Source organism: Polypterus senegalus, chromosome 9 (genome assembly GCF_016835505.1).
Source record: "Polypterus senegalus isolate Bchr_013 chromosome 9, ASM1683550v1, whole genome shotgun sequence".
Classification (NCBI taxonomy): Eukaryota; Metazoa; Chordata; class Cladistia; order Polypteriformes; family Polypteridae; genus Polypterus; species Polypterus senegalus.
The window spans coordinates 48,415,343-48,443,140 of NC_053162.1; the positions used below are offsets into that span (position 1 = coordinate 48,415,343).

The following is a 27,798-nucleotide window of genomic DNA, read 5'->3' on the forward strand; positions in this document are numbered from 1 at the left end:
TTTGGTTATTCACTGGGCCTCACTTGAAGTGACATTACCAGCCCAGCACTCCACAGTTTAGAAAATCACACTGGCTGTCACTGAGTTGTAGAAGATGTTATCACTAAGTGCATTAAATGAATGCAGTCTCCTATGGAAAAAAGGTCTTCTCAGTGGTTCCTCCATGTAACAAAACTAGTCCAGCCTGACACTGGTGTGGACCCTCAAGAACTTGTAGCTATACACCACCTCTACATTGACTCCATGAATAGTGACTAGGCGAAGAGACTCTTTAGTGTGGTGAAATTCAATAACCAGTTTCTCGGTTTTGTTAATGCTAAGTTGCTGACAATTCTGTTGTAATTACATAAGTAAATAAGTATCTAAAGTTTATTTATATAATACCTTTCACTGACACACAGTCACAAAGTACTTTACATGTAAAGAAAATACTGTACGTATGTAAAAGATAAACTAAAACAAATTAAAATAATAAAACAGTAAAACAAAAATATACATACAAAACAAACTATCATATCTAGTTAGCTAAAGGCTTGTTTAAACAAATTAGTTTTTTTTAGCAGCCACTTGAAATTGTCTATACAGTGTCTGCACATCACAGGGTCAATTGAAGATCATTCCAGAGTCTTAGTGCAATAACCCTAAAAGCTTAGTTATTACAAGTCTTTAAGTTTGTGCATAGGACAGTTAAAGGTCCCTGAACAGAGGAGCTAAGGGGTGCGGTTTTAGTGGAAGAATATGGTTGAAGTAGGTCCACAATATATTCATTTGCCTGGCCATTCAGAGTTCTGTATGTTCAAACCAGAATTTTAAAATTAACTCTAAAAGTAGGGATGCCTGTGAAGTGAAATTAAAATGTGGGTAAATATGGGACCTTATGTTGGACCTTGTTTTTGGATAGTCTGTAAATGGTACAATGATGCTGTGCTATTTCAAATAAAACGTGTATTGTAATAGTCTGAACTATAAGAAATAAAAGCATGGATAAGTATTTTCATCTCGGACTTAGGCATGATTGATTTTAGCCTGGCAGTGTTTAAGTGAAAGAAACATGACCATGTCATCAGCCAGTTGTGTGAATCAAAACTTAAAGAAGATAAACTTCCAATTGTCTTAAGAATAGAGATTTTAAAAACAAGAAAAAAAACTTCAGTCTTATCCTTATTTAATCTTAAGTAATTATCATCCACCCAGACTTTGATGCCATTTCCACTAGGAGACAAAGGTCTCCTCCTGACTCCTATACTTGTCAATACAGACTATTAATACAGGATCATCTGAGAATTTCTGTAAGTGACATGATCTGGTGTTTTATTTATAGTGTGAGGTAATCATGATGAACAGAAAAGGTGACAGGGTTGGTTCTTGAGGTGCTCCAGTATTACTCATATTCATATCCGAGACACAGTCGAACAGTGGTTTGCCTGACAATTAGAACATTATCCAGGACACTATAGGCTCATGCACCTGCATATCCCCGAGTTTACCCTTGGCAGGGATGATTGGATGGTGTTAAAGGCAATGGGGAAATCAGAAAACCTAATCCTTACAGTGCTGCCAGTTTTAAGGAGCAGATGAATAATTGCATCTTCACCTCTTTGTCTGATAGACCACCTGGACTGACTGTTGTTTGTCTTTCACAGGAGGTCTCATATAGTTCCAGCACAGTTTCTTAAAGGTCTTCATGATTTGAGACATAAGGCCTATTTTTTTGTAGTTATTAAGTTAAGAGGTGTCTACCTTCTTTGGAATGATGTGTATTTACACTGTATATAATTTAAGAAAAACTTGAATAGAGAAAATATAGTTTGAAAAATTTGGAAGAATTATTCTGTAACATGAAGTTGATGTACAAGTAAACAATAATTGCAGAGTACCAACTACATGTAAGATGAGGTTTTGTTCATATTTGTGAATCTCACATGTTTATTAAAACTCATTTATTAAAAATTCAGGTGCAAGTATATTATTGTGTACATAGTACAATTAGAACTTGCTAGCGTGTCTCCCACACACTAGTTACAGTGGTATAAACAAACAACTAATAATGAATGTAAAATCAGAGTATTTTCTGAATAAAAATCAGATATACCCAAGCAGTAGTCAATACAAGTGCCTGTTGAGTAGCTATAAGACATAAAATTTAAAAACTGTTGCTGAATCTAGCATTGGAAGAACTAAATGTACTTCATTATTTACTAGAACAGCAGAGAGTTGTGATTGAACAAGATTTAGGTACAGACTTAGGTCTTTACTAATACTGTTTGCCTGTCAAAGGCAGGTTGTAGTGTTATATATGTCCTGAATATTATTTACATATTGTCTGTGTTAAAATTACATGTAACCTACACCAGCAATATTTTTCCAAAGACTCTAAAGTAGAAAATAAATTACAAACACAGTGTTTTTGTATTTTTAAATTTTCTACCACATTTTCTGTTGCATTAAAGATGATAGAAGAGAACAAAAATAGAAAATGATTGCTCTGTATTTCTTTTGGTGTCCTTCTTTGGCAACTGGAGCCACTGCCAGTAAATTGCCAAACTGTTAATGAGACAAATATAAGGTTGTTTTTTCCAAGGGTGCTGCACTATGGAGTTTGTTCTTCAACATTGTCAGCTAGTGATTTCTTCAGCAATAACAATAATCAACATACATACTGATTTAGGTTAGCTAATTTGAAATTGCCCTTTTTTTTTAACTGTGTCTGGAGTGTTACATGTGTTCACTATGTAATATGTTTGAATGTAATTTGTAATGTAAATTTTATTGGGTTCTTTGATGTTGCATGTTTTTTTTATGCCTGGAAAGTTACCAACATTTGTGTGTTTGTTGAAAGTCATGGGAAGAGAAAAATCTACCCAGACATTTATTTTTAGATTGAGGTTTTGGTGGATTTTTCATAATTTATATTCTTTTACAAAAAAAGCCTATGGTGTAGTTTTTCATTCCTTGTTTTAACATTGAGCATTTATTGAATAGATTGGATTCAGTCTAGTAATTACAGTTGATGAACTTCACTTAAATGTGTTACAGTCTCAGCTAGCTGAAAAAGTTAAATTGACCTTAAGGTAAAATTGTTTACACAAGCTAGAATTATGAAAAGGAAAAAAAAAAAACATAATGTATTTTTTGTTAACAGAATAATAATTTAAACAGAAACAGTGCTTTCAGATCCTGGGTTCTCTGTAATGATTTTTCTATTGCTAGTTCAGTGATTACCCCTTCATATCATGACAGATTAGTCATTTCATAAAATTTTGTGAAGTCAACACATACATTAACTTTGATTAAAAAGTTAAAAATCCGTCTGCAGTTCTTCAAACATTTAGCACATTTTTATTTCATTTTTTCTAAATCGGTGCAGACGAGTTTTAATTTCCACTTACTATTCTTGTGTCAAGATAGCAGACACAAGAAGGATTAGTTTTTTTTTTTTTTACAGCTAATGTCTAGGAAAAAATTTCTTTTAAAAATCAAATTTTCTTAAAGTGCAAAATAAAACAATTTTTTGACAGTATTTTATATTTTAGTATGTGAAACAGTACATAAATAATATACATTTTTTGTTTGTAAATTCCTTAAACCTCAACTTATTTAAAGATGAGAGCACAGTGAATAATGTGATAGAATGTGTATAGGCAATTCATGTTAATTTAGCTACTTCTCAAATGACAAAGTTTTTACACATTTTATATTTGAAATTGTATGCTTGGGTGTAGTGGTGTCATAGCTTTCTGATAAGCAGAAAAAAAAAGTTTAAAATGTTATGTCCACATCTTCTGAAGCTTATACAGCTGATACATTGTCTCTCTTACATTTTTTCTTCTTCACCATGGATATAACCTTTTTTTTCTTTGCAAAAGCACACAGACTCAGTCCCTTTCAAATCCTTTATGTTGTTTCACTTATAAATGGGCTGTTGTGAAATTTTTTTCTCTACCATTCATCTTATGTATTTAAACATATCTATTTAAAGCCTTGCTGTATAAATTGTACCCTCAAACATTGGCCCTTTGAGAAAAATAACCTAAAAAATTAACACTCTGGACCAGTCCACTCATACAAATTATGAAACATCAATCAGAGGAGTAACGTTCATGGATATTTGCAGTTTGGTAGTAGGAAAGTGAAACTAGGTGTGAGTTTGCTTGCTTGAAATGGGCTAGTCAATTCAGGATTTTGACTGTAATTGAGCTGTAAACTTCCTGTCAAATCTGGCAGCTCTGCTTTTGATACACTTGATTAACAAATGGCACAATAATGTATGTCCATTGTCTTATGAAGTTTTCTGAGCTAAGTCAAGTAAAACAGTTTTAATAATACATAATGATTGTTTTTAAATGCAAGCTGTTCCCAGAAAATTATTTTCTTGAATTTTCCCTGGGGGTGGCCTATAAGATAAAGTGTATCACATAAGACTTGCAATAGAGGTTGCTATTTGTTTTTGGCTGCAGTTCCATCCATTATTAATTTTAACCTCAGTGATTTATCAACCTATTGTATAGGTAATGTAAGGTATAAAAATGCTTTTCCTGATGTGTTATTTGTCTATGAACATTTTTACACTTTAGGTATATATATAATATATGTTAATGAGCAATTTTATTTTAAGCTGCAGACTTTCTTTCTCTTAATATCTGTATATATACATATGTTTTTCACAATATACTTAGGTCTTGGTTCTGCTGATATGCAGTTGGAATCACCAGGTCTGTTTTTTTGATTTCTGAAAAGCATTTTGCCTAAAAAAAGTGACCCAAATATTTTCGGCTATTGGAAAAGTTTGGTGTATTTTAATTTGCCATGGTCAATTATGTTTTAAGGTGAAACATTTTTAAAATACATTTTCAAAAGTACAGTGCCTATGTTTGCAATTTAAAGATGGGTCCAGAGGGATATAAACGTAAAACAAAAAAGTCCCAAAAATCGCTGGATATGTGTACTTTGAGGCAGCAAAAGTTTTGATTCCAGTAAACATTCCTTCTGCTTTTCTAAGCTATGTTTATGACAATGAAGTGGGAAATTATGTATTTTGTAGCCGATTCTTGGCCCCAGTTTTTTCTGAGGCAGGTATAAATGATTACAGACTATCTAGCAAAGGTACTCTGAAAATATTTGTATATTGTATATGGGATGTGAAATAAGAAACATTCTTTTTACAGTTTTCCTCAACCACCTTAAGGTAATCACGTTAATTTGAGATCACCTCACTAGTTGTTTTGGTAGCTTCAGGCTACATATTTTCCTCTTTTTCTAATTCTGTTTTTTTGCCTCTCATGTTCAATCTATTGAAGATCCTCTATAGAGGAAAATTTTTTACAAAATTAAATAAATGAATAATGTGAAATGTGACAATAAATAAAAACGTTATTTAAAGGTAAATAGTTAAATGTGTCAAAATGTTTTGTTGCTTATTTCTTAACATATTTATTTATTTAAGTATTTATGCATCTCAGTGAATAAGTCTTGAAATGAAAACCATCATTTTCACCCATGAAAGTTAAGATTTGTGAGCCTTAGCAAATCCTGTTTTGAATTGGCAAATTGTTTGTAAAGTGAACATAGACTTTACACTGATAAGTGCCACATTTATAGCAGACACTTCAGATACAGGCCCCTAATAATGAGTTTTTGAATTAAAGTAAGCACTTTGTTTAGTAATTCTGGGCAATGTGCGCTGACACCTGTCACGTCTTTGTGCATGCGCATGAGCCACTTGATTCCCAAGTCAAGCAAAGCACATACCTCCGCTCTCTAAAAATCCCTCTTTTTTTTAAAACACCATGTGATTTTGAGGAAATAATTTCAACAAGAAAATGCCAAACTCTTTCTTTAACAAATGTGTTCTTTTCTGGATGTTTTTGCTAGTTCTCTTTGCGAATGTCTTTTTTTAACTGCTATATTTGCAAATCCTGTCTTCCTGCTTTGTTTAAAGGTGTAGGATTACAGTGACTGAAGTAATTTCATAGAGTCAGCCCTTTGATTGTGTGTATTTAATGTATGCTTCACTTCGGACAAACTAGTTTGAAATCTGATGCCATTGGCCATGTCACCTAAATCCATGTGTCAGTAATGAAGTAATCTGTCAGCCAGTACCCCTACAGAATCTTTTGAAGGGAGACTAAGAATCAGTGCTTCCTTTTTGAGTTGTGTTATTGTCTGCTGTAGCTCTCAAATCACCTTCCAAATACTGTATATTTGCTTTAAACAAAGCCTGTGTATCATACTTTAAACTACAAAGTCAAATATATATCAGGAATGGTGTGCAAAAAACAGATACATCAATGAAATGCAAGACTTCAGCAAGGGGTTAGTCGTCCTTTTGCTGCAGCAGCTTCTTTAGGTTTGTGATTGGCACTCCTTCACTTGTAGATCTTTTTTTGGCTAGCAGCTTCAATGTGTCCATGCTACTGTAATTTCATTAGGCTTCTGACTGACCCACTCTGACCTGTGAAATGCACTCATTCTATCAGCATTTTGAAAATGACAACCTTTTACCTTTGATAGTGTTCATTTGTTGTTCATGGCTGGCACATTGCTGTCATTATAACAGGTGTAGATTTCTGAGATGATGGTACCCAGTCTGCTCTCATATCAGTGTATAGGAGGAAAGAGGAGATTTTATAAGGGAGGTTTTCTACACAAGCAAAAACAGATGGTTGTGAACTTTTTTTAGCATCCCATTATCATATTAATGGTAATCCTCCCATTTAATTTGTAATACTTAGTTTTCTTGTAAGCCATTTAGGAAAAGATTTACAAAACTTCTTCTTTGTAAAGAAGAGAAGGAAAAATTGCACTCTGTTAATTACGATACACCATGAAGTATAACATATGGGCCAGTTTTACATCAGTGCCACATTAAATTTTTGTGTAAAGATTTTAATTAGTTAACTATAATTCTAGTTGAAAGCTAAATTCTAGTTAGGAAGCTTTGTGATCACATATTAAACTGTGGTAAATGTTTAGCTGACATTCCAACTATTTGAAAATAAACATGTGAAGAAAAAAAAAATGTTTCCTGTTCAGTGCTGAGCAGATTGTGTGACAAATTAAAGGAATATTCTTTGACAGTCATTAATATTATTTTTCCTCCTTTCCAACAGCTTGTGAATCCCACCTTAGAAATAAATTGTGACATATCACTAGTTAAGTGTTTACAAATTATTGATTTTAATGGTTATACAGGATGGTGCAAGGAAACTGGAAATATTTGAACTAGGTGTTGGTAATCCTGGTGTGTCAGTAGTTGTTCGGGACAATTGCAACCTCATTTAGAACGCCTTGTCATTAGTTATAATGGAGCAGTGGAGTGGTGTGCAACAATCGTTCGCTGTAAAAGCCTTTTGTAAAATTGGTGATAGTGTGACTGCAGCGCAAAGGAAATTTCGGTGTCATTACCGATTAGGATGTCATAATTGTGTCCCATCTGCTCATGCAATTACAACATAGGTGTGTGATTTCGAAAAAACAGGATAAGCCTTAAAAAAGAAGTCCTCAGATGGAGCCACTTGGCATACTGCCTGACAGTTGAAGGCAGCTTTTTGACAACTGTTTGTAAGCATATTAGTCCTGAAAAACATTTTAATTAATAACTTATTTAGGCATTTGCCCATTAGGTAAGCAGTGTGGTTAAATAAATGGACATGATTATTGCTGGTTTCATTTCCTAACATTAACTTACTGTATCTCTGTGTAAGTCTTCAAATATTCCAGTGCTCCAGTCGTGGAAATATGGAGCAATGAATACTAATATAAGCTTTTAATTTGTGCGGCATTCTGGATAATGTCAAGTAAATAAGCATTCATATCTGATTGTTTTGCAGGTGGATCATTCAAACTTCATTACAAGGCATACGTAATTAATTAGACACATGGGGAATAAGTTACCAAGTTTTGTAATAGACAGTAGGAATTTATGAACTTTCTAAACAAGACTTGGTATTATTTTTGAAGAAAATGAATAGGACTGTCAAGCTTTGTTGGGCCAAATGATCCATTCTAATCTAGATTCTAATATTGTAATTCAAAAGCATGAATCAAAGCAAGCTTAGTTTTATATAGAGAAAGTATATTTAAAAAGTCTTTCTAAGACTCCATCATTTGATATAGGATAGTAGGTATTAAACTCTGGTTCCAGAAAAAAAAGCTACCTAACCTCTTGGCCATTATGCAGGACAGGATGAAAATCATGGGCATGGAAAAATACAGTTGCTAAACAGGTAAGCTTCTAGTCTAAAATACTAGTTACATTCCTTAAAGAAGTATTTAAGAATTTCAGTCAACCAATACCAACTTTGTGAACTGAAGTCAAATATAATTTAAATGTAAAAATGCTGTACACTTTGGAATATGAGCCATTCCCTGCAGAGTGTTTGTTTATTTTATACCAAAAATTATTTGAAATAGTTCCTTCTGGCAATTTTGCATTCTACAGTTTAACTCTGCTGTTCAGAACCAGACTGGGTCATGCAGATACAGTATGTGTGACTTTCTTTAAGTACTATGGTACATCTGCATTATAGTCACATTTTCACATTCATCAGGGTTCGGGGCAGAAGAAAATTGTAAAAATTTGGAGGGGGTGCCAGCTCATTATAGGACACACTCAGTCATACTGTTTTTGGTTAGTTGGTATTTAATGAATTCTGTCAACATTTTTAAATAATTATTATGCTTATTGAGGTTTACATATATCAACAAAATTTTTATTACATAAATTGTGAACTGAATTTATAACTAAAATTACCAAATTATATATTTGCTGTGTCAATGCAATTACATCTGTTTGTTACCAATTTTTTCTTTTTTCAGATAGAAGGTTATGGAAATGAACGGATTTTTATTCAGATTGTAACCAGAAACCTCCAAATACTTAAAAGGAAATTAATTATTGTAACAGAAGGCTAGGGCCAATCAAAATGAACACACATGAACTTCCTGGCCCATCATCTTGGAAAGATTAGATAATGAGGGCAATGTTCCAGCTAAGACAAATAAAAGAAGCAGTCGAGTACAAGAGTTTATTTTTCAAAAGAATGAGTAAACTTCACCCGTCTCACTAGATCAGTAAAGGGCTGAAAAAAGTTACTGTAGCTAGCAACACAGGAATAGTAGCTCACATTAGAGACTAAACCCATGAAAATGTCCACATTTACATTGCCTCATTTGAATTACCGTATATACTCACAGATTAGTTGGGACTTGATTTTACTGTATAATTTTTGGTATTTTATAATGTCGGTCGTATAAGTCAAATGCGGAAAACTCATGCTATTGGTCTAAGAGATTATGATATGCTAACGGCCACCTGAGAGAGTAACCACGGAGCACACTGCCTTTTTTTTTTTTTTTCTCTGTATTGTGTCTTTGTAACCACGTGGTAATACCCGGACTATTCCGAAGCGACGTTTATATTGTTTTGTGTTTTTTGTATCTCACACCCTCATACATTTTTATCGTAAGAGCGTCCCTTATCTACGATGGAGCATTCGATCAGGAGAAAATATGAAGGTGGTTTTAAATTAAATATCGTTGAAGTAGCAAAAGAAATTAGTAACTGTGCTGCTGCAACAAAATTCGATACTTCTGAGATACTGAAGCGAGATTGAAGGAGGCAAGAAGATGTAAAAAAATGAAGTGTCGCGTTTTTGATCGGGCATAAAAGTCAGGGTCTGATTTTATGATCAATTTTTCGGGTTTCAAGACCTGACTTATGCCTGAGTATATACTGTATTAAACCAGCAAATGTGCCTTTTATTGTATTTTGTTGAGGTCAGTCTTGTCTTGATGAGTGTTTTACTATTATAGCTATACTATATAAATAAATGTTCTATCAAATAAGCAAACTTTAATTTTCTTTACTTATGTCATTAAAAAAATGGGAAACTCACTGGCTAATTGGCTATTTCCTGTGACTAAATAACAAACTCATATTTTTGTGACACTTTTTGTAAAAATTTGCTCTGCTTAATGTGTTGTGTGAACTAATCATCAAGCGATTTATAAAGAGCTTTGTGATAGTAAGCTTTGAGAATGATGTTTTTACTGGTGCTACAATGATATTATATGACTTTAATAATTTTTTAATAGTTATGCATTTGTAGTTTTTGTAATGTACACATACACATTTATTTATCTTTTGTGTTCATAAAATTTGCTTATGAACAGTTTGAAGTCGATTCAGTTTTTTTTTTTATCCACCACTTCCTGACTCATCAGTATGAGAAAACCCCTACATTTGATATAAAGTTAAACGCATCTTGATGTCTAGTTATACAAAGCACCAAGCTTTTTGGGATTTTCCCCAATTTCTTACTCTTTAGACCTATTCAAGGCCATTTTGGACCATAATTTATACAGCAGATTAAACTCTTATGATAAAGAGTAAACCAGTTGGTGTCTTCTGCAAAAATGATCATAAGGATTTGAAGTTCTGCATGTAATATCAGTCAGCCCCTGGGGTTCACCCACTAATGAGATGCAGGGAGTTATTAACTCCAAAATGGGGATCAGTAATATAGGCATGTCGTTTTATGGTATTTCAAGGTTATTGATCATACATTTTTTTTTATATTTGATTATTGTTATCCTTCTAGGAGACACTCCCACAAGGTTAAAATTGACAAATTTCAAACATAAGCATGTTGTGTATTGTTTTAGACTATTCCAAGGTCAGTGATTATGAATTTGATATTATTTGTGTTCTTTACTAGGGATCTAGCCCCCTACAGACCTTTATCAGAGGGTGAAAATGGCAAATTTCTATTACAATCAAGAATATGTCTCTCTATTATAAAAAAAAAAATCTTGAAAGGAGAAATATGTGATTTTCTTGGAGACACTTTAACGTCCCATGAGACAAGGCAGTGAGACAAAAGGACAGCTGCTGTACAGGCTTTTAAATGATCGACACGCAGCTCGGCAGCAGCAAGCCAGCAGCTGATCTGACCACATCTCCTTAGCGTGCATTCAGCCCCCTTCACAACATGAGTGGCAGAGACGCAAAGTGGCTGGTGTGTAGCACTCCCTGGGGGAGGGAGTGGGCGAGTGAAGCGAACAGGGGGCAAAGCCCCCTCGTAGAATTCTAATTAAAGTATACTTTTTAGTATTTCAAATATTTAAATCTGTTATTTATGAACTTCTGCTTCATTAAGTAGATCATTACATTTCTTATGAACAAAGAAGATGATCTATTCTTATCCACTGGATGATTTTTTTTTTTGTTATCTCATAGATTTTACCAGTTTGGCCTGCAGGCCTCATGCTCTTTACCAAAGAGCAAGCATATCTCAGTAGCCTTTTAGTCCAGGATAAAAATGAGAAAAGTGAAAGGTCAAGTTTGCATATCTGGAGGAGAAATACAGTCATATGAAAAAGTTTGGGAACCCCTGTTAATTCTTTGGATTTTTGTTTATCATTGGCTGAGCTTTCAAAATAGCAAGTTCCTTTCAATATATGACATGCCTTATGGAATCAGTATTTCAGCAGTGACATTGAGTTTATTGGATTAACAGAAAATATGCAATATACATCATAACAAAATTAGACGGGTGCATAAATTGGGCACTCCAACAGAGATATTACATCAAGTTGAGCCTCCTTTTGCAAATATAAATCTCTAGACGCCTCCTATAACCTTTGATGAGTGCCTGGATTCTGGATGGGGGTATTTTTGACAATTCTTCCATACAAAATCTCTCCAGTTCAGTTAAATTTGATGGCTGCCGAGCATGGACAGCCTGCTTCAAATCATCCCATAGATTTTCAATGATATTCAAGTCGGGGGACTGTAACGGCCATTCCAGAACATTGTACTTTAATTTGTAAATGCCTTTGTAGATTTCAAACTGTGTTTTGGGTCATTGTCTTGTTGGAATATCCAACTCCTGCCAACCAATCCAACCAATTTGGTGTTGCAAGTATCAGTATTGAGCAGTGACATGCATTCAAATCAGCAAAATTACAAGGGGACACAATTTTTTGCACAGCCAGTTTTTCACATTTCATTTAATTTCATACAACTAAATACTGCTTCACTAAAAATCTTTGTTCAGAAAACACCCCAGTACTCAGATGTTCCTAGGAAATGAAAGATATTCCACTGTTATCTATTTTGTTGAAAGCAGAGTAAATTATTATGCAGGCTGAGGGGGGTTTGCAAAGTTTTTCATATAACTGTAGTTTCTAGACAGGTGTTACAGTATTTTCCTTCCTTAAAAGTACAGGATATTTCTATACAATTGTAAGCCTTCAGCCTTCCTAGGTATAAATGTGTGGGTTCCATAGAATTATATCAGTATTTTATTTTCATATACAACCCAGATAAACCAGAAAGGAATAAATTATACCGGGGTGGTTATACTGTTACTAGGAGTTAATTGAATCAGTTAGTAAATCATTTATATTGTACTGCTTCTTTTAAAGTATGGGTTATTTGAACAGACATTGCTATTCTTATTCGTATTTGTCTGAAGCTGTTCTATATAATATGTGTCTTTTCTGCAGGTTGGGATAAGCATTCTTATGGTTACCATGGTGATGATGGACACTCGTTCTGCTCCTCGGGCACTGGCCAGCCCTATGGGCCTACATTTACTACAGGTGACGTCATTGGCTGCTGTGTTAACCTCATTAACAACACATGCTTCTACACAAAGAATGGTCATAGCCTCGGTGAGTATCTCAGGTTACAGTTAAATTTCGCCAGAGGGTTATAACAAGAAAAAGCCATTTATTCAGCCAACATTTTCCTGTTCTTATTTTTTTAAGACAAAATTGAGTGAAGTTTTAAAGGCCCCATAACTGTTAGTAGTTTATTAATTTGTAATAATTATTATGCCTAAAATGGTGGTGAATGTTTTTGTGCAATTCATTGTAAACAACATTATTCTGAAGAATTGAGTGATACCAATATTATTTTATAAACTTATACCATCAGATAATCTCTTAAGTCTGAGTTCAGTTTATTATCTGAAAGTGTTACATAAGACAAGGCACAGTCACATTTTCTGTGTTTTAAACTTCTAAGCTTTTGGTTAATTCATAAGCTTTTGCATTATAGATATTAAACCATGGAAAATATTGTCACTATCACATGAGAAGCCTTATTTTAAGCGGAGTTGTTTAGTATAATAGAATATACTTTTCATTATTTATAGTGCAATAAGTGAAAAAAACAATATATTAACTTATTACCCAATCCAAACTTAAAGGTTTAATAAGTGGTATTTTAAAGCAATTATAGTTGTAAATACTTGTTAGACAATGACAAAACAATGCTGTTCAAAAAAAATGTGCAGGGTCTAAGCACTTTTGCGAAGACAACATTCAGAAATATAGTGTTCTCATTCTGAAGTATACAATATACTGAATTAGTGTAAGTGTTCTTTGGAAGGACTTTTTTATTTTCAGATATGTACATTTTCTAACTTAGTCTATATTAATTATTTTATAAGCACTACTATGCTGCATACTTAGACACATATACAATAGATTTTGTCTAAATTGTCTCTCATAACTTTGGTTGTGCTCTTATTTTGAGTGCTTGTCCTATAATGTAATTTTTCAAATATGTGAGAAATTGGTTTATGATTTAGTTTAATAATCTAGGTAATTATCTCCCTGAAATGTTTTCGTACTAGTTTATTTTATTTTTTTTGGAAACTTGAATTATGGTCACTCCTAGATAAAGAAAAAATTACAGAATTGTGATATTTTATTCTATTAAATGAGATCGATACTGTTTATAAAGTTATTATTAAAGTTCTTCCTTTTGGTCTATTAATGTTCATTCTTGTTATGTTTATATTAAAAACAGCCAAGAAGGATTATATACCATTAGGGTTGCCATAATTAATTATAGCGTTACCATATTTATTCCATTATTAACTTTTAATATGCTTTTATTTTACTACTTTTTTGTAGGCATAGCATTTACAGACCTTCCTGTAAGTATTACCTATAAGTTTTATGCTTTTTTTGATTTCATCTAAATGATCAAATTAACATTTTTTGCTGTAATAACACCATGTGAATTACTTTTTTCACTTATAACTTTATTTCAGCTTGTATTTTTTTTTTTTTTTTGCCTATTATTGAAATCATATTTAATTATTTGTTTTGAGTGACCTAACTGGCCAAAGCGCATTATAACTTGTTTCTTTGGTACAGTTAACTGACAAAGTAAAGGAAACACATTCAGTATGTAAATTGCTTTAACAGAGTGTTGGGCAACCAGAACAGGTGCAGCATTGCCTACATAAATTTAGATGGTGGTAGTAAAAACATTGTCTGGGGGGCCTTCCTTAAGCTAATGAGCTGAAAGGCTTAATGTTTATAGTGTTGTGTCGAAAGAATGTTTGGAAAAGCATGACTTGTGCCATGTAGACAGAGTTATTGTCAGCATGGATGATTTTATTGAGGTCAGGATATAAATGGTTCATCATGCAATTGTTTTGTCTTTATTGGCATTTACCTTAACCTTTAAGGAAGACATTTAACAAATTCTTGAGTAAATGCAACTCTCACTAAAAAGTACCATCACTATGGAAATAAACATTCCTCTCTGTAGTTTACTTTTGTTGGTTTCTACCCATGTGTTCATTTACTTGTTAAGAAAAGGGGAAGAGTGACCGATCACACCTAAAGGCTTTCTGTCACTTTTCAATAGATTGCTGTATTTTGTATGTTCATTTACCTGCAGATGTACTTTTTATCTGTGAAAAGATAATTCTACAGTTCAGCTTGTGGACCAATCTTATTTAACCTCTATGCTCTAGTATTATATTTATTTTTCCAGTCAAATTTTAATTGAGTTAAATGCATGGTTTTCCTTTCTTCTCCAGTCAAAATATAGAAATTATCGGTGAGAAGTTTACATTTTCTTCTAGATGACCCTGTTGCTAAAGGTCTTTACATATGACTAACATTTTACTTTTTTAATCAAACCGTTCATTATTTTTACTGAAGATAACAATGAGCAGCCTCTTAGATGTACTTTAATGTACAGACTTAATAATGAAAGTCCCTTTCTAAAATTTAAATACTGTATTCCTTAAATAATCATCTATTTTTCATAATTAGACAAAAATGTTACAATGGTCATAATGTTAAGAAATCTTACTAAATTCAAATAGGGATAATATATAGGTTCCTTTTTTAGTTTCTGTTTTTAAAAATGCTTTGCCATACTGGATGGAATTGTGAGGTTTTTTTTAGGACAGAAGAATAATAGACAAAGCACACTCATTATTAGAGGCTATGTAATTAAAAGAAAAAGTACATGAAACTCATTTTAATTTTTACTCTCTGCAGCCTAATCTGTATCCAACTGTTGGACTCCAGACACCAGGTGAAATTGTAGATGCTAATTTTGGCCAACAACCATTTGTCTTTGACATAGAAGACTACATGAGTGAGTGGAGAGCTAAGATTCAGGGAGTCATCGACAGATTTCCTATTGGAGATCGGATTGGGGAGTGGCAGTCTGTACTGCAAAAGTGAGAAGAACACTTGACATCTTTATTTTATTTTCCTCTAAATTCCTGTTTTGTTTAATTGAAAAAATATTTTTCATTTTTTCCTGTCTTAGCGAAATGTGCATTATTATTCATTTTCTTATATTTCTGGTGTGACATTAAAGTGTAGATAATTTAATAGTATTCTGTTTTTACACTCTAAACGACAAATTGTATATTTTTTATATGTACTGCATGGTTTTGAAGAAGTGCACTCCAAGAAATGTTTTATCTTTTTTAACATATGTGAACATATCAATATTCATTTAAGCAGTATCTATAGATAAAGGTGATGAACTTTGGGGTGGAGGGATATAAACATTTTATTTTACAAAATATTTTAAACAAAAAATGAACAGACGTGCGGTGTCTGTCTGTGAAAAAAGTAAGTACATAATTGACATTTCCTATAACTGTCAGTCAATCTCGGACATCAATGCAGAATTCTTTCATCTGTGTAATATTTGAGGGCTCTCTTGTATGCACAGCCTGTTTCAAATCTTGATGGGGGTTTTAGGTCTAGACATTGACTTGGCCATATCTGAACCACTTATTTGTCTATTTCTAGCAATTGGTTGGTGGATTTACTTGTATGTTTATGGTTACTGTTGTGTTGCAAGGTCCATATTTGGGTGAGCTTAAATCTTCTTAAAGATGGTCTCCTATTATCATCAAGCAACCTCTGGTACAATTAAAAAAATCAGAGTGCATTCCATGACAGTGTGCTGCCCAGGCTTTGATACAGCAAAGCAATCCCACCTTAAAATTTTGACAGCCATTCCTTACTGTTTCCTGGTACTGTGCCCAGATGACTCTATCTTAGCCTCAACTGTCCAGAGCACATTGTTCCAAAAGTCCTAGGGCCTCATCTATAACAAAGTGCTTAGAATTCACACTAAAACATGGCTTGCAGACAAAAGTGGAAATGTGCATATGCACAAAAAATTCAGATGCCAACTTCCACACATTTCAGATATCACAGTCAATGTGAAAAGGTGAGTCACAGTCCACTGTACTGTTTATTCTGTTTTAAACAATATTACAAAAGCTGACCCCCATGCGATGGTCTGGTGGTGATGGTGCTGGTATGCAGAGCACATCTTCAGGTGCTGACTGCATAAAATGTAATATTGGATGCTGTAAGAGATGTGGCCAATGAACTAAGGAATATAAGGACTGTACTAGATGATATTGACCACAAATTAAATGAAATGTTTAAAAAATAAATGCTACATCTGATTACCTGTTTTTACATTCTGCTAATTACATTCAAACAGAGTTGTAACTTACCACTGTCTGATTTGATTGATAACATGGGTTAGATTCATCAAACTGCATCTCTTCAGGTATAGCAAGCCATAATTGTGTGACACATTTTGAAGCACGCTACATGCTTGCACAATGTGCCACATGTTCCATGCACTATACAGCAGCACATTACTAGAGTGGAAATGCTTTCTATTCACATAAGCAAATTCATTCTCTGAATGTGCCTTTTTACAGTAGTGTAGCATTGGCACCGAGCACCACAGCAGATTGAGTCTCTGCTCTTTATTCTTAAAATTGACTGCATGATTTTTGTTGCACATGTTGGAAAAAGCACCTGCAACTGTGCTGAGCTGCCATTTGTATAGGTTCTTCAGCTATAGATGATGTAATGCCAGCTCATTCTTTTGGTGATGGATCCCTGGCTAATGTAACTTGTCTGGTTCATTGCAATAGCAATGTGCATGCAGTTGACCGCTCTGATTACATTTGGAATATCCGACATTGCTGCGAATTGCTCTTTGATGTTTCCCATTTGAACCATAGTGTAAGGAAATCTTATATATCTGGATGACAAGCAGATAAATACCATCGTATACAGCTGGCATGGCACAACTCAGTGATGATTGTGAAATACCCAGTCAGTCAGCAAGTTCATGTTAAAAAGCTCCTGTGGCTAAAAACCAGACAGTGGACAAAACTTGCAAAGCAGTAGGTAGAGCACAATTCCTCAAAATGTGCCTTTGTAAAGTGAACACCAGTTTGGTATACAGCCCCAAGAGAACAGTTCTTGAAAATCGAAATCAACTTAGAAGCCAGTCAGTCTTCTAACTATGCTAAAGCAGCCATTGTAGTTGGAATAGTTAGGCTATTCTGTGCACCATTATATTGTTACAGAATGATTAAAATCAAATAAAATTTAATAATAATAATTAATTCTTTGCATTTATATAGCGCTTTTCTTACTATTCAAAGCGCTCAGCAATTGCAGGTTAAGGACCTTGCTCAAGGGCCCAACAGAGCAGAGTCCCTATTGGCATTTATGGAATTCAAATCGGCAACCTTCCGATAGCCAGTGCAGATCCCTAACCTCAGAGCCACGATATGCAATTAAGTTCGGTGTATTTGATGAAATCAGAGTCATAGATGAGAATCTATAAATGAAAAGCTGACCTTAGAAAAAGTAGGACTGCTTTGACGCTGGGTGCTGCCAGTTTGCAAAGCCAAGCAGAAACTTGCATACACAACGGGGGTGGCTACCGTGAAAATGTGCATGGCCTTACACCAAATTTAGTTTTTATACTTATTGAAGTGAACGTAGAAACAGGCATGCACAACATTTTTGTGCGTATGCACCATTTATACATTAACCCCCTTGGTCTTTGCATAGGTGTTCATGGGCAAAATTTAGTCTTGCTTTGATGTTCTGTCTGTACAGCAAAGGTTTTCTTCTGGCATACCTTGCCATGTAGATCTAACTTGAAGCCTCTTTCTAATGTTGGATTCGTGCACTTTTGACATCAACAGTGACAAGATCTACCTGTATTTCCCATGATGAAATTCTGGGGTCCTTAGAGACTTTTTTCAGTGTCTTGCATTCTGCTTTTGGGCTGAAGTTGATGGTTCAGCCTTTTCTGGAAAATGTTGGCAATTGTGTGAAATTTTCTCCACTTGTATATGATCTTTCAGATTGTGGAATAATTAATTTACAATTATTTGGAGATCATTTTAAATACCTTCCTGGACTTACAGGTATGTATAACCTTCTTTCTGAAGGCTTTAGGGAGATACCTTTTGATCTATGCAAGATGTAGCGCACACTTCAACAACAAGCAAAATCCCAACTAAATGTCTAAGGATTAAATAAGACAGGTTCCTCAACAATCCTCTCCCATTATCTCTAATGATGTTCTAATAATTTCACCCTGATCTACTGCATCTAATTTTAGATTTAGGTGTTAGAAGTAGTGTGCTTACTTTTTCCAGAAGTAATAATTTTGACTCGCTTGCGAATCTTGCATATAGGCTTGCTTGTATTTTGTGGTTTTCCGTTGTCATTTGCCACAATGCCGAAATATTCCAAGACGCTACTCTGGCTGCCCCCTTTGTCAATTAAGTGTGCTGGTGAATGCTCCGAAGCTGCTGAAAATTCCATTTTTGTAACACCTTTGAGTGGATGAAAATGGTTCTGCAACTCAAACCATGGTAAACTGGAAGTGCATTTGTAATATAGGCTGCAGAATCAAGACCATTAAAAATTTGTATTGATGTCATTTTAAATGTTAAAACACTGAAAAATATATTGCATGCTCCTAGTTATTCATCCACACATACAATTCAATGTGCAGCTTGATCAAGATTAACCAAATCTCCTAGCCCACCCACATGCTACAGTTACAGAAGAACAATTTTAAAAAAAAAGTACTTTCTGTTTGTGATTTCCATATCCCTTTCGGTAAAAGCTGCAGGTGAATACATAATTATAGTTATTTGTTTGCAAAGAAGAGCTTATTGCATTTTAGATTTCCATCAGCTCATACTGTGTAATCTTCATCAAATTATTAAATGTCTCTTTGAAGAAAAAATGCTAATATATATTCTTTTCTTACTTTTGTTAAAAAACAAAAATTTTTTGTCAGTTTTAAACTTTGCAAGAATGTTTTTGTAATAGTATCAAATACAAGATGTTGTCATTTTCTATATTTGAAAATAGAAAGCCTGATCAGCTCTGCAAGTTTACCACATAATTTCTGTTGGTAGATGGTAAATCACTCAAAGCATGCTGTTGATCTGATACTTACCAGAATATTTTTACATTTTGTCTAGTATGGTATCATCATATTTGGTACATCATGGGTATTGTGCAACTGCTACTGCTTTTGCTAGAGCTACAGAGACCATAATCCAAGAAGATCAATCTTCAATAAAAAACAGACAAAGTGAGTATGAACTAAAGTCAAATTCACTCATATATAAATATATATTCCCTAAATATATATATATATATATATATATATATATATATTTATATTTATATATATATTTATATTTATATATATATATATATATATATATATATATATATATATATATATATATATATATATATATATATATATATATATATATATATATATATATATATATATATATATATATATATATATATATATATCATATATATATATGATATATATATAATATACAGTATATATTATTAGTCTCACATTTTAACTATATCTATCCATTTTTCCAGGAATACAAAAGTTAGTATTAGCAGGAAGAGTTGGAGAGGCAATTGAAGCAACACAGCAGTTGTATCCAGGACTTCTAGAACATAATCCTAATCTACTGTTCATGTTAAAGTAAGCATCTCTCTCAAGGAGTTCTAAAAGAATAATCCTTAAAAATAATTAGTTTTGAAATCTATTTCTGAGCCTCAGCTCCTGGTTATCTATTAAGTCAATATAAAACAATATTTATTGTAACAGAAAATGAGAAAAAAATGAAAAGCAATATGTTTTTATTTTTCAATGTTGTTGCTGTACTGAGATAAACAATCAGAATAAACTGCAAACATTTTCTCGGAGACTTATACCTTTGTCATATGAAGAAGCATACATTTTTAATGAATTTCCACTTTAATCATTATCTCTGTTGTTGATTAGTTTCCTACTGGATTCTGAAGATGGCTTAGTTTGGGTTAATTAATGACTTTAAATTGTCCCTTATTGGTTAAATATGCTCTACAACACATGACACACTAGGCAGCACCCATTCCTACCTTGTGATTGGTGTTATGGGATAATCTTTTGTCTGAAATGACTTAGAATTGGATTAAGGATTCCAAAAAATGAAAGGGTTAATAGATGTACATAGATCTATCTACAGGCAGAATCAATAGTTTGTGGCCTGCCGGATGAATCTGGTCAATGGGTAACTTTTCTCTGACTCTAAAAGTCATCCTCCTCTAGCTCATTTTTCAGTTAGATTAATAGTCTGTAAACATTAAAAATCTATAGCATCAGACGTGTGCACATAATTTGAAAGAGACAGGTGTTCCATTCAAGTTTAACAAGACATGTAAGGTTTGGGAGAGAATTCAAAATCAAACTAAAGACTTAATTCCAGATTCACCAGTGTGGTTATACAGTATTTGAAATTCAGCATGGAATTGTAGGAGTCACGCTGCACTTACAAGGCAAAAAGGATTTTAAATTTATTACCACATTGATTCCATTCTGAATTAGTTATTAAGAAATAAAATAAATTGATTTATCTTTGCTTTGACAGTGTGTAGATAAATCAGCTGTGAGTTTTAACCACTGAAACTTTCATCATGCCTTTGAATAAGTGAGTTACAAATAATAGTAAAATCAATTTCTTTTTGTAAGGCAGCATTATTCAAATAGCCCTGATAAAGGAATGGAGGCTTTACATTCATCTAAATGTAATTGACATGACTACACTTGCCTGTTCAACTATCCATCTATTTTCTAACCATCCTTTCTTATTTTATCACTTTTGTTAGACATAAGTTGATTCATATGTTCATTCCAAAATCAATGCTATCCATTTTTGCCATACATTCATATGGTTCAACTCATAATGCTTTAAAGCACGAGGCAGACCACTCTCATGATACAATTTTAAATATATGAATGGAAGCACCTAATCACTGGGGCATGTATGTAGTTGGCAGGGCAGTTAATATGGAATACTTCATTTGACAAACACTAAATTTGTGTTGTAGTTTGGGTCTGTGAAGCTAAAGAAATGTTCATTGGTATAGCAACTTAAATGTGATGAATGTAGTTTAAAAACTTGGCAACATGTGATTTTTTTGTGTAGTATTGGAGACAATGTGTTAATCTTAATTTGATATATGTGTATTCACAGATGTAGCCTGAAAATTGGTAACAAATGTAAAAAAAAAGGATAGACTTGGAACATTAAAGCATCACAAGTTTATGATTTTTGAAATTTGAATTAATTTGACTTGTTCATTAAATGTTACCCTTCCGTAAGGGTTATTATCCAGCTAGTGTTTCCTCTGTATACTGTGTGACCAACTAGATGGCGTTGCAGCACCCCAATCCCTAGACACAGCCTCACAAACCAGCCATGTGCAAATATGCATTTTATTAAACAAAAAACCTTACAAAACACGTCTTTGTAATAGTGGCAAAGCACAATTCTCTTTCTCAATTTCTTCACCTCCACTCCTCCCAAGCAAGCTTTGTCCTCTTCCACTTGACTATAGCTTCCCCAGGTGAAACCAATTGTGCTATATAAAGTAGAGCTCAGCTGATTGACAATTATCAGTATCACATGTTTCACATAATTGTTATTATTGTCATATAATTCACACCATCAGATAACTTCACATACAGTCATGGCCGAAATTATCGGCACCCCTGGAATTTTCACAGAAAATGCACCATTTCTACCAGAAAATTGTTGCAATTACAAATGTTTTGGTACACACGTTTATTTCCTTTATGTGCATTGGAACAACACAAAAAAAGCCAAATCTGACATCATGTCACACAGAACTCCAAAAGTGGGCCGGACAAAAATATTGGCACCTTTTCAAAATTGTGGGTAAATCGTTTTATTTCAAGCATATGACGCTTGTTTGAACTCACCTGTGGCAAGAAACAGGTGCTGGCAATATAGCAATCACACCTGAAGCCAGTTAAAATGGAGAAAAGTTGACTCAACCTTTCTGTTGTGTGTCTGAGTGTGCCACACTAAGCATGGAGAACAGAAAGAAGAGCAGAGAATTGTCTGAGGACTTGAGAACAAAAATTGTGGAAAAATATCAACAATCTCAAGGCTACAAGTCCATCTCCAGAGATCTTCATGTTCCTTTGTCCACTGTGCGCAACATAATCAAGAAGTTCACAACACATGGCACAGTAGCTAATCTCCCTGGACGTGGACCGAAGAGAAAAATTGATAAAAGACTGCAACGAAGGATAGTCCGAATGGTGGATAAACAGCCCCAATCAACTTCAAAACATATTCAAGCTGTTCTGCAGACTCAGGGTGCAACAGTGTCAGCTCGAACTATCTGTCAACATCTGAACGAAATGAAACACTATGGCAGGAGAGCCAGGAGGACCCCACTGCTGACACAGAAACACAAAAAACCAGACTGGAGTTTGCCAAAATGTACTTGAGGAAGCCAAAATCCTTCTGGGCGAATGTCTTGTGGACAGATGAGACCAAGGTAGAGCTTTTTGGTAAAGCTCATTATTCTACTGTTTACAGAAAACAGAATGAGGCCTACGAAGAAAAGAACACAGAACCTACAGTCAAACATGGTGGAGAGTCTAAGATGTTTCACTGCCTCTGGCACTGGATGCCTTGACTGTGTGCAAGGCATCATGAAATCTGAAGACTACCAAAAGATATTGGGGCGCAATGTAGGGCCCAGTGTCAGAAAGCTGGGTCTGTGTCAGAGGTCATGGGTGTTCCAGCAGGACAATGACCCCAAACATACCTCTAAAAGCACCCAGAAATGGTTGAAGACAAAGCTGGAGAGTTCTGAAGTGGCCAGCAATGAGTCCGGATCTAAATCCGATTGAACACTTATGGAGAGATCTCAAAATTGCTGTTGGGAGAAGGCGCCCTTCAAATCTGAGAGACCTTTAGCAGTTTGCAAAAGAAGAGTGGTTGGAAATTCCAGCTGAGAGGTGTAACAAGCTTGTTGATGGTTATAGGAAGTGCTTGATTTCAGTTATTTTTTCCAAAGGTCGTGCAACCAAATATTAAGTTGAGGGTGCCAATAATTTTGTCCAGCTCGGTTTTTGAGATTTGTGTGAAATGATGTCAGATTTGGCTTTTTTTCTCTGTTGTTTTGTGTTGTTCCAATGCACATAAAGGAAATAAACATGTGTATACCAAAAGATTTATAATTGCAACAATTGTCTGGGAGAAATGTTGCATTTTCTGGGAAAATTCCAGGGGTGGTAATAATTGCCATGACTGTAGATTGTTATTCCTCATACTCCACTGGTTTCATACTTCATTAATTACAATGCTATTTCATTTCTAGGCCATATTATGTATCCTGAAAAACAAAGTGAAAATGGACCCACCCAGCATCAGTCACTCAAGCTGCAACAAAACAGCTTCAATTCAGTTAATTTCAGTTTATTCTTGCTCTCTACTGAGGACAGCCACAAGAACTAGAATGTGCAAATACAGAACAGTAAAAACTTATTTACCTCCATATAAACATAAGCCTGTTCCTACATATCCTCCCATATACTTGCTGTTTGGAATTCACAAATTTCTCAAGTTCTGTAGCTTATTTTATGCTTTCTTTAAATTTAGCTAAATTTAATGATCATTGTTTCTGCCTTTGTTAGTAATATTTTCTTAACTTTCTTTTTGCTCGCATACATAATAACTTTTCCAATGTTTTAGTAGGATACTTGTCTCCTTTTTCCAGGTTTAGCAGACTACTTAACTGGTGTTAAAGTTAATGTTATGGAAACATAACTGGGAAACCTTAAATTAATTAATTAATAAGAAATGTTTAATGTTAATTGGATTAGAGTAATAATATTTTACTAATAAATATACTGTATAATCAATAAAGTAATGCTCAATTACTTGTACATATGGTCTAATGCTTCATGTTCAGGAAAATATTTAGATTAAGAAAGTATTCGGACTTCCACATGGAACAACATATTCCCAGAAATATTTTGAGTGTGATTAATGGCATCTCCCACTGAGACTTTCTAAACTTTCTTTTTTGAAATTGTTTTAATAGAAACTACTCTATTTGCATGCAATTCATTGATTGGGTGGTTTTTATTTTACTTAGATGTCGGCAGTTTGTAGAAATGGTAAATGGTACGGACAGTGAAGTTCGCTGCTATAGTTCTCGCTCCCCCAAATCCCAAGACAGCTATCCTGGATCACCCAACCTGAGTCCCCGGCATGGAGCCACTAACCCTCATCTTCACAGTACAGGTATCATGCTTTAAGAGCCTACTTTGAAATGGCTGTTCATGCTGTTTATCTGTGGTACTTAATCATCTGTGCATATTTGCCACATCATTTATTTAATTGTACTTTTTCATTTATATTTGCTGGTACAGTATTTCTGCAAAATATTTTCTTGAACACATTGTCAGGTGCTTCACCTGATGTGATTTGTATTGAGTTTTATTGTTAAAGGATCAATTTTTATGATTTTATCTATACCTGGTAGTAGAATTGAATGCACTGTTTTTACATGCATTTTAGCCTGTCTCTGGTTATTATATAAGGGCCATAAAATATTGTAGAAGGTGTGTATTCATTAGGGTCAGTGTTATATTATATAGATATAGTGTATTGCTCTCCAAAAAATAATAAAATGAACAAAAAATGAATACAACATTTATAAAATGAAACCAAAATTGGTTGAGTTTTTATTTTAAAATTAATTTTCTTCTGATTTCAGTGTCATTGATTAAGTCATTTGTTGAATTTTTTGACAGGTTCTGATAGCCCTACGTGCAGTAATGGGGTGACACCAGGGAAAAACAAACAGTCTCGCAGTAAATATCATGGCCTGAGCTCCTCCTCATCCTCTTCATCCTCCTCCTCCTCTTCCTCTCCTTCCTCCGTCAACTATTCAGAATCTAATTCCACTGACTCTACGAAGTCACAGCCAAACAGCAGCGCTAGCAACCAAGAAACAAGGTGAAGATTTAAGAGAATGTAATCTATATTGCTTGGGATTTTTTTTCTTTTGGAATATGAAATTACCTTGCTGTTTAGATGTCTTCTGTATAACTGTTTTCCATAATGAAAATCCTCTGAATTTTGAGATAATACTACAATATGGTTTTAGTTGTTATGTTTTCGTGATGTTTCTTGCACTGATATTTTTTCTGCGATTTAACTACCAAGTAGGGCTTTTTTGCTTTCACAGAAAATTAGTTAATTAACGTTATACTAGTAATAGTAATAGTGTAGTAATCCATTCTATTAAACTAACAAAGACCAGTGTAGCCGGATTGCTAGTATGCTCATTCCAAATGGTTTACATTTATTTTAGTTCGTATTTCATTTGTCTGTGTATTCTGCACTGATTTTGTAGATGATTTGGGAATTTACTTGTTTTATAAATAAACATAGTACATAATATAAATAGTACATAACTGAACAGTAAGCACAGCTATTATTTTTAAATAACTAAATACTAGACCTTTTTAAGGTATTTTAAAAATATTAAATAATGTATCAGGCATTATAAGGTAAGGTTTACTCTGCACTTTCGGCTCAGTCAGGATTAATCTGAGTAGTAAATTAAAGTCTGCTAATAATAAAGTGATTAAAAAGAATACATTTGAATTAGTGTATTTGAAAAAAGGGTAATTTCTTCCTTTCATTTTGCTCAGCTATACAGTTTTGCTCCTATAAGTATCTTCCATCCATCCATTATCCACCGCTTATCCGAGGTCAGGTCGCAGGGCAGCAGCCTAAGCAGGGAAGCCCAGACCTCCCTCTCCCTGACCACCTCCTTCAGCTCCTCTAGGAGGACCCCAAGGCGTTCCCAGGCCAGCCGGGAGATATGATCCCTCCAGCGTGTCCTGGGTCTGCCCCGTGGCCTTCTCCCAGGGGGGCATACCCGGAACATCCCCCCCAGGGAGGCGTCCAGGGGGCATCCTAACCAGATGTCCGAACCACCTCAACTGACTCCTCTCAATGTGGAGGAGCAGCAACTCTACTCCGAGTCTCTCCAGGATGACTGAACTTCTCTCCCTATCTCTAAGGGAAAGTCCAGCCACCCTGCGGAGAAAACTAATTTCAGCCGCTTGTATCCGCGATCTTGCTCTTTCGGTCACTACCCAAAGCTTGTGGCCATAGGTGAGGGTAGGAACATGGATCGACTGGTAAATCGACAGCCTTGCCTTTTGGCTCAGCTCTCTCTTCACCAAGATGGACCGTTGCAGAGCCCGCATTACTGCAGATGCCGCACTGATCCGTCTGTCAACCTCCTGCTCCATTCTTCCCTCACTTGTGAACAAGACCCCGAGATACTTGAACTCCTCCACTTGAGGCAGTACTGTGTTCCCAACCCAGAGAGAGCATTCCACCCTTTTCCGGCTGAGAACCATGGCCTCTGATTTAGAGGTGCTGACTCTCATCCCCGCTGCTTCACACTCAGCTGCGAACCGCTCCAGTGAGAGCTGGAGGTCACTGTCCGATGAAGCCAACAGAACCACGTCATCCGCAAATAGCAGAGACGAGATTCTGAGGTCACCAAAGCAGACCCCCTCTGCTCCTTGGCTGTGCCTAGAAATTCTGTCCATATAACTTATGAACAGAATCAGTGACAAAGGGCTGCCCTAGCTGAGTCCATCCTCAACAGGAAACGAGTCCGACTTATTACCAGCAATGCGGACCAAGCTCCTGCTCCTCCTGTACAGGGACTGAATGACTCGTAACAATGAGCCTTGTACCCCATACTGTTGGAGCACACTCCACAGGATGCTTCTCCAAATCCACAAAATACATGTGGACTGGTTGGGCAAACTCCCATGCCCCCTCCAGGATCCTGGCCAGGGTGTAGAGCTGGTCCAGTGCTCCACGGCCGGGACGGAATCCGCATTGTTCCTCTTGAATCCGAGATTCGACCATCAACCGAACTCTGTTCTCCAGCACCCCTGAATAGACCTTACCGGGGAGGCCGAGGAGTGTGATCCCCATACAGTTGGAGCACATCCTCCGGTCACCCTTCTTAAAAAGGGGGACCACCACAACCCCGGTTTGCCAATCCCGATGCACTGCCCCCGATGTCCATGCGCTGTTGCAGAGATGTGTCAACCAGGACAGCCCCACAACATCCAGAGCCTTGAGGAACCCAGCGTGAACCTGGTCCACCCCAGGGGCCCCGCCACCTCAGAGCTTTTTAACTACCTCGGCCCCTGTTATGGACAGGCCCCCCCCCCGGAGTTGTCGTCCTCTGCTTCCTCTAAGGAAGACATGCCGGTGGGAT

At 35.1% G+C, this 27,798-nt stretch overlaps 1 protein-coding gene across 1 annotated transcript in view; it reads left to right on the forward strand.

Annotated features, from left to right (window-relative positions):
• Nucleotides 1–27,798, forward strand: part of ranbp10 (RAN binding protein 10) — a 108,324-nt gene that overhangs the window by 55,535 nt on the left and 24,991 nt on the right. The window contains exons 4-10 of the mRNA XM_039763093.1: nt 12,511–12,678; nt 13,930–13,952; nt 15,319–15,503; nt 19,614–19,726; nt 20,044–20,152; nt 24,631–24,779; nt 25,292–25,496. Coding sequence (XP_039619027.1) covers nt 12,511–12,678; nt 13,930–13,952; nt 15,319–15,503; nt 19,614–19,726; nt 20,044–20,152; nt 24,631–24,779; nt 25,292–25,496 — 952 coding nt within the window. The remainder of the gene's footprint in view (nt 1–12,510; nt 12,679–13,929; nt 13,953–15,318; nt 15,504–19,613; nt 19,727–20,043; nt 20,153–24,630; nt 24,780–25,291; nt 25,497–27,798) is intronic.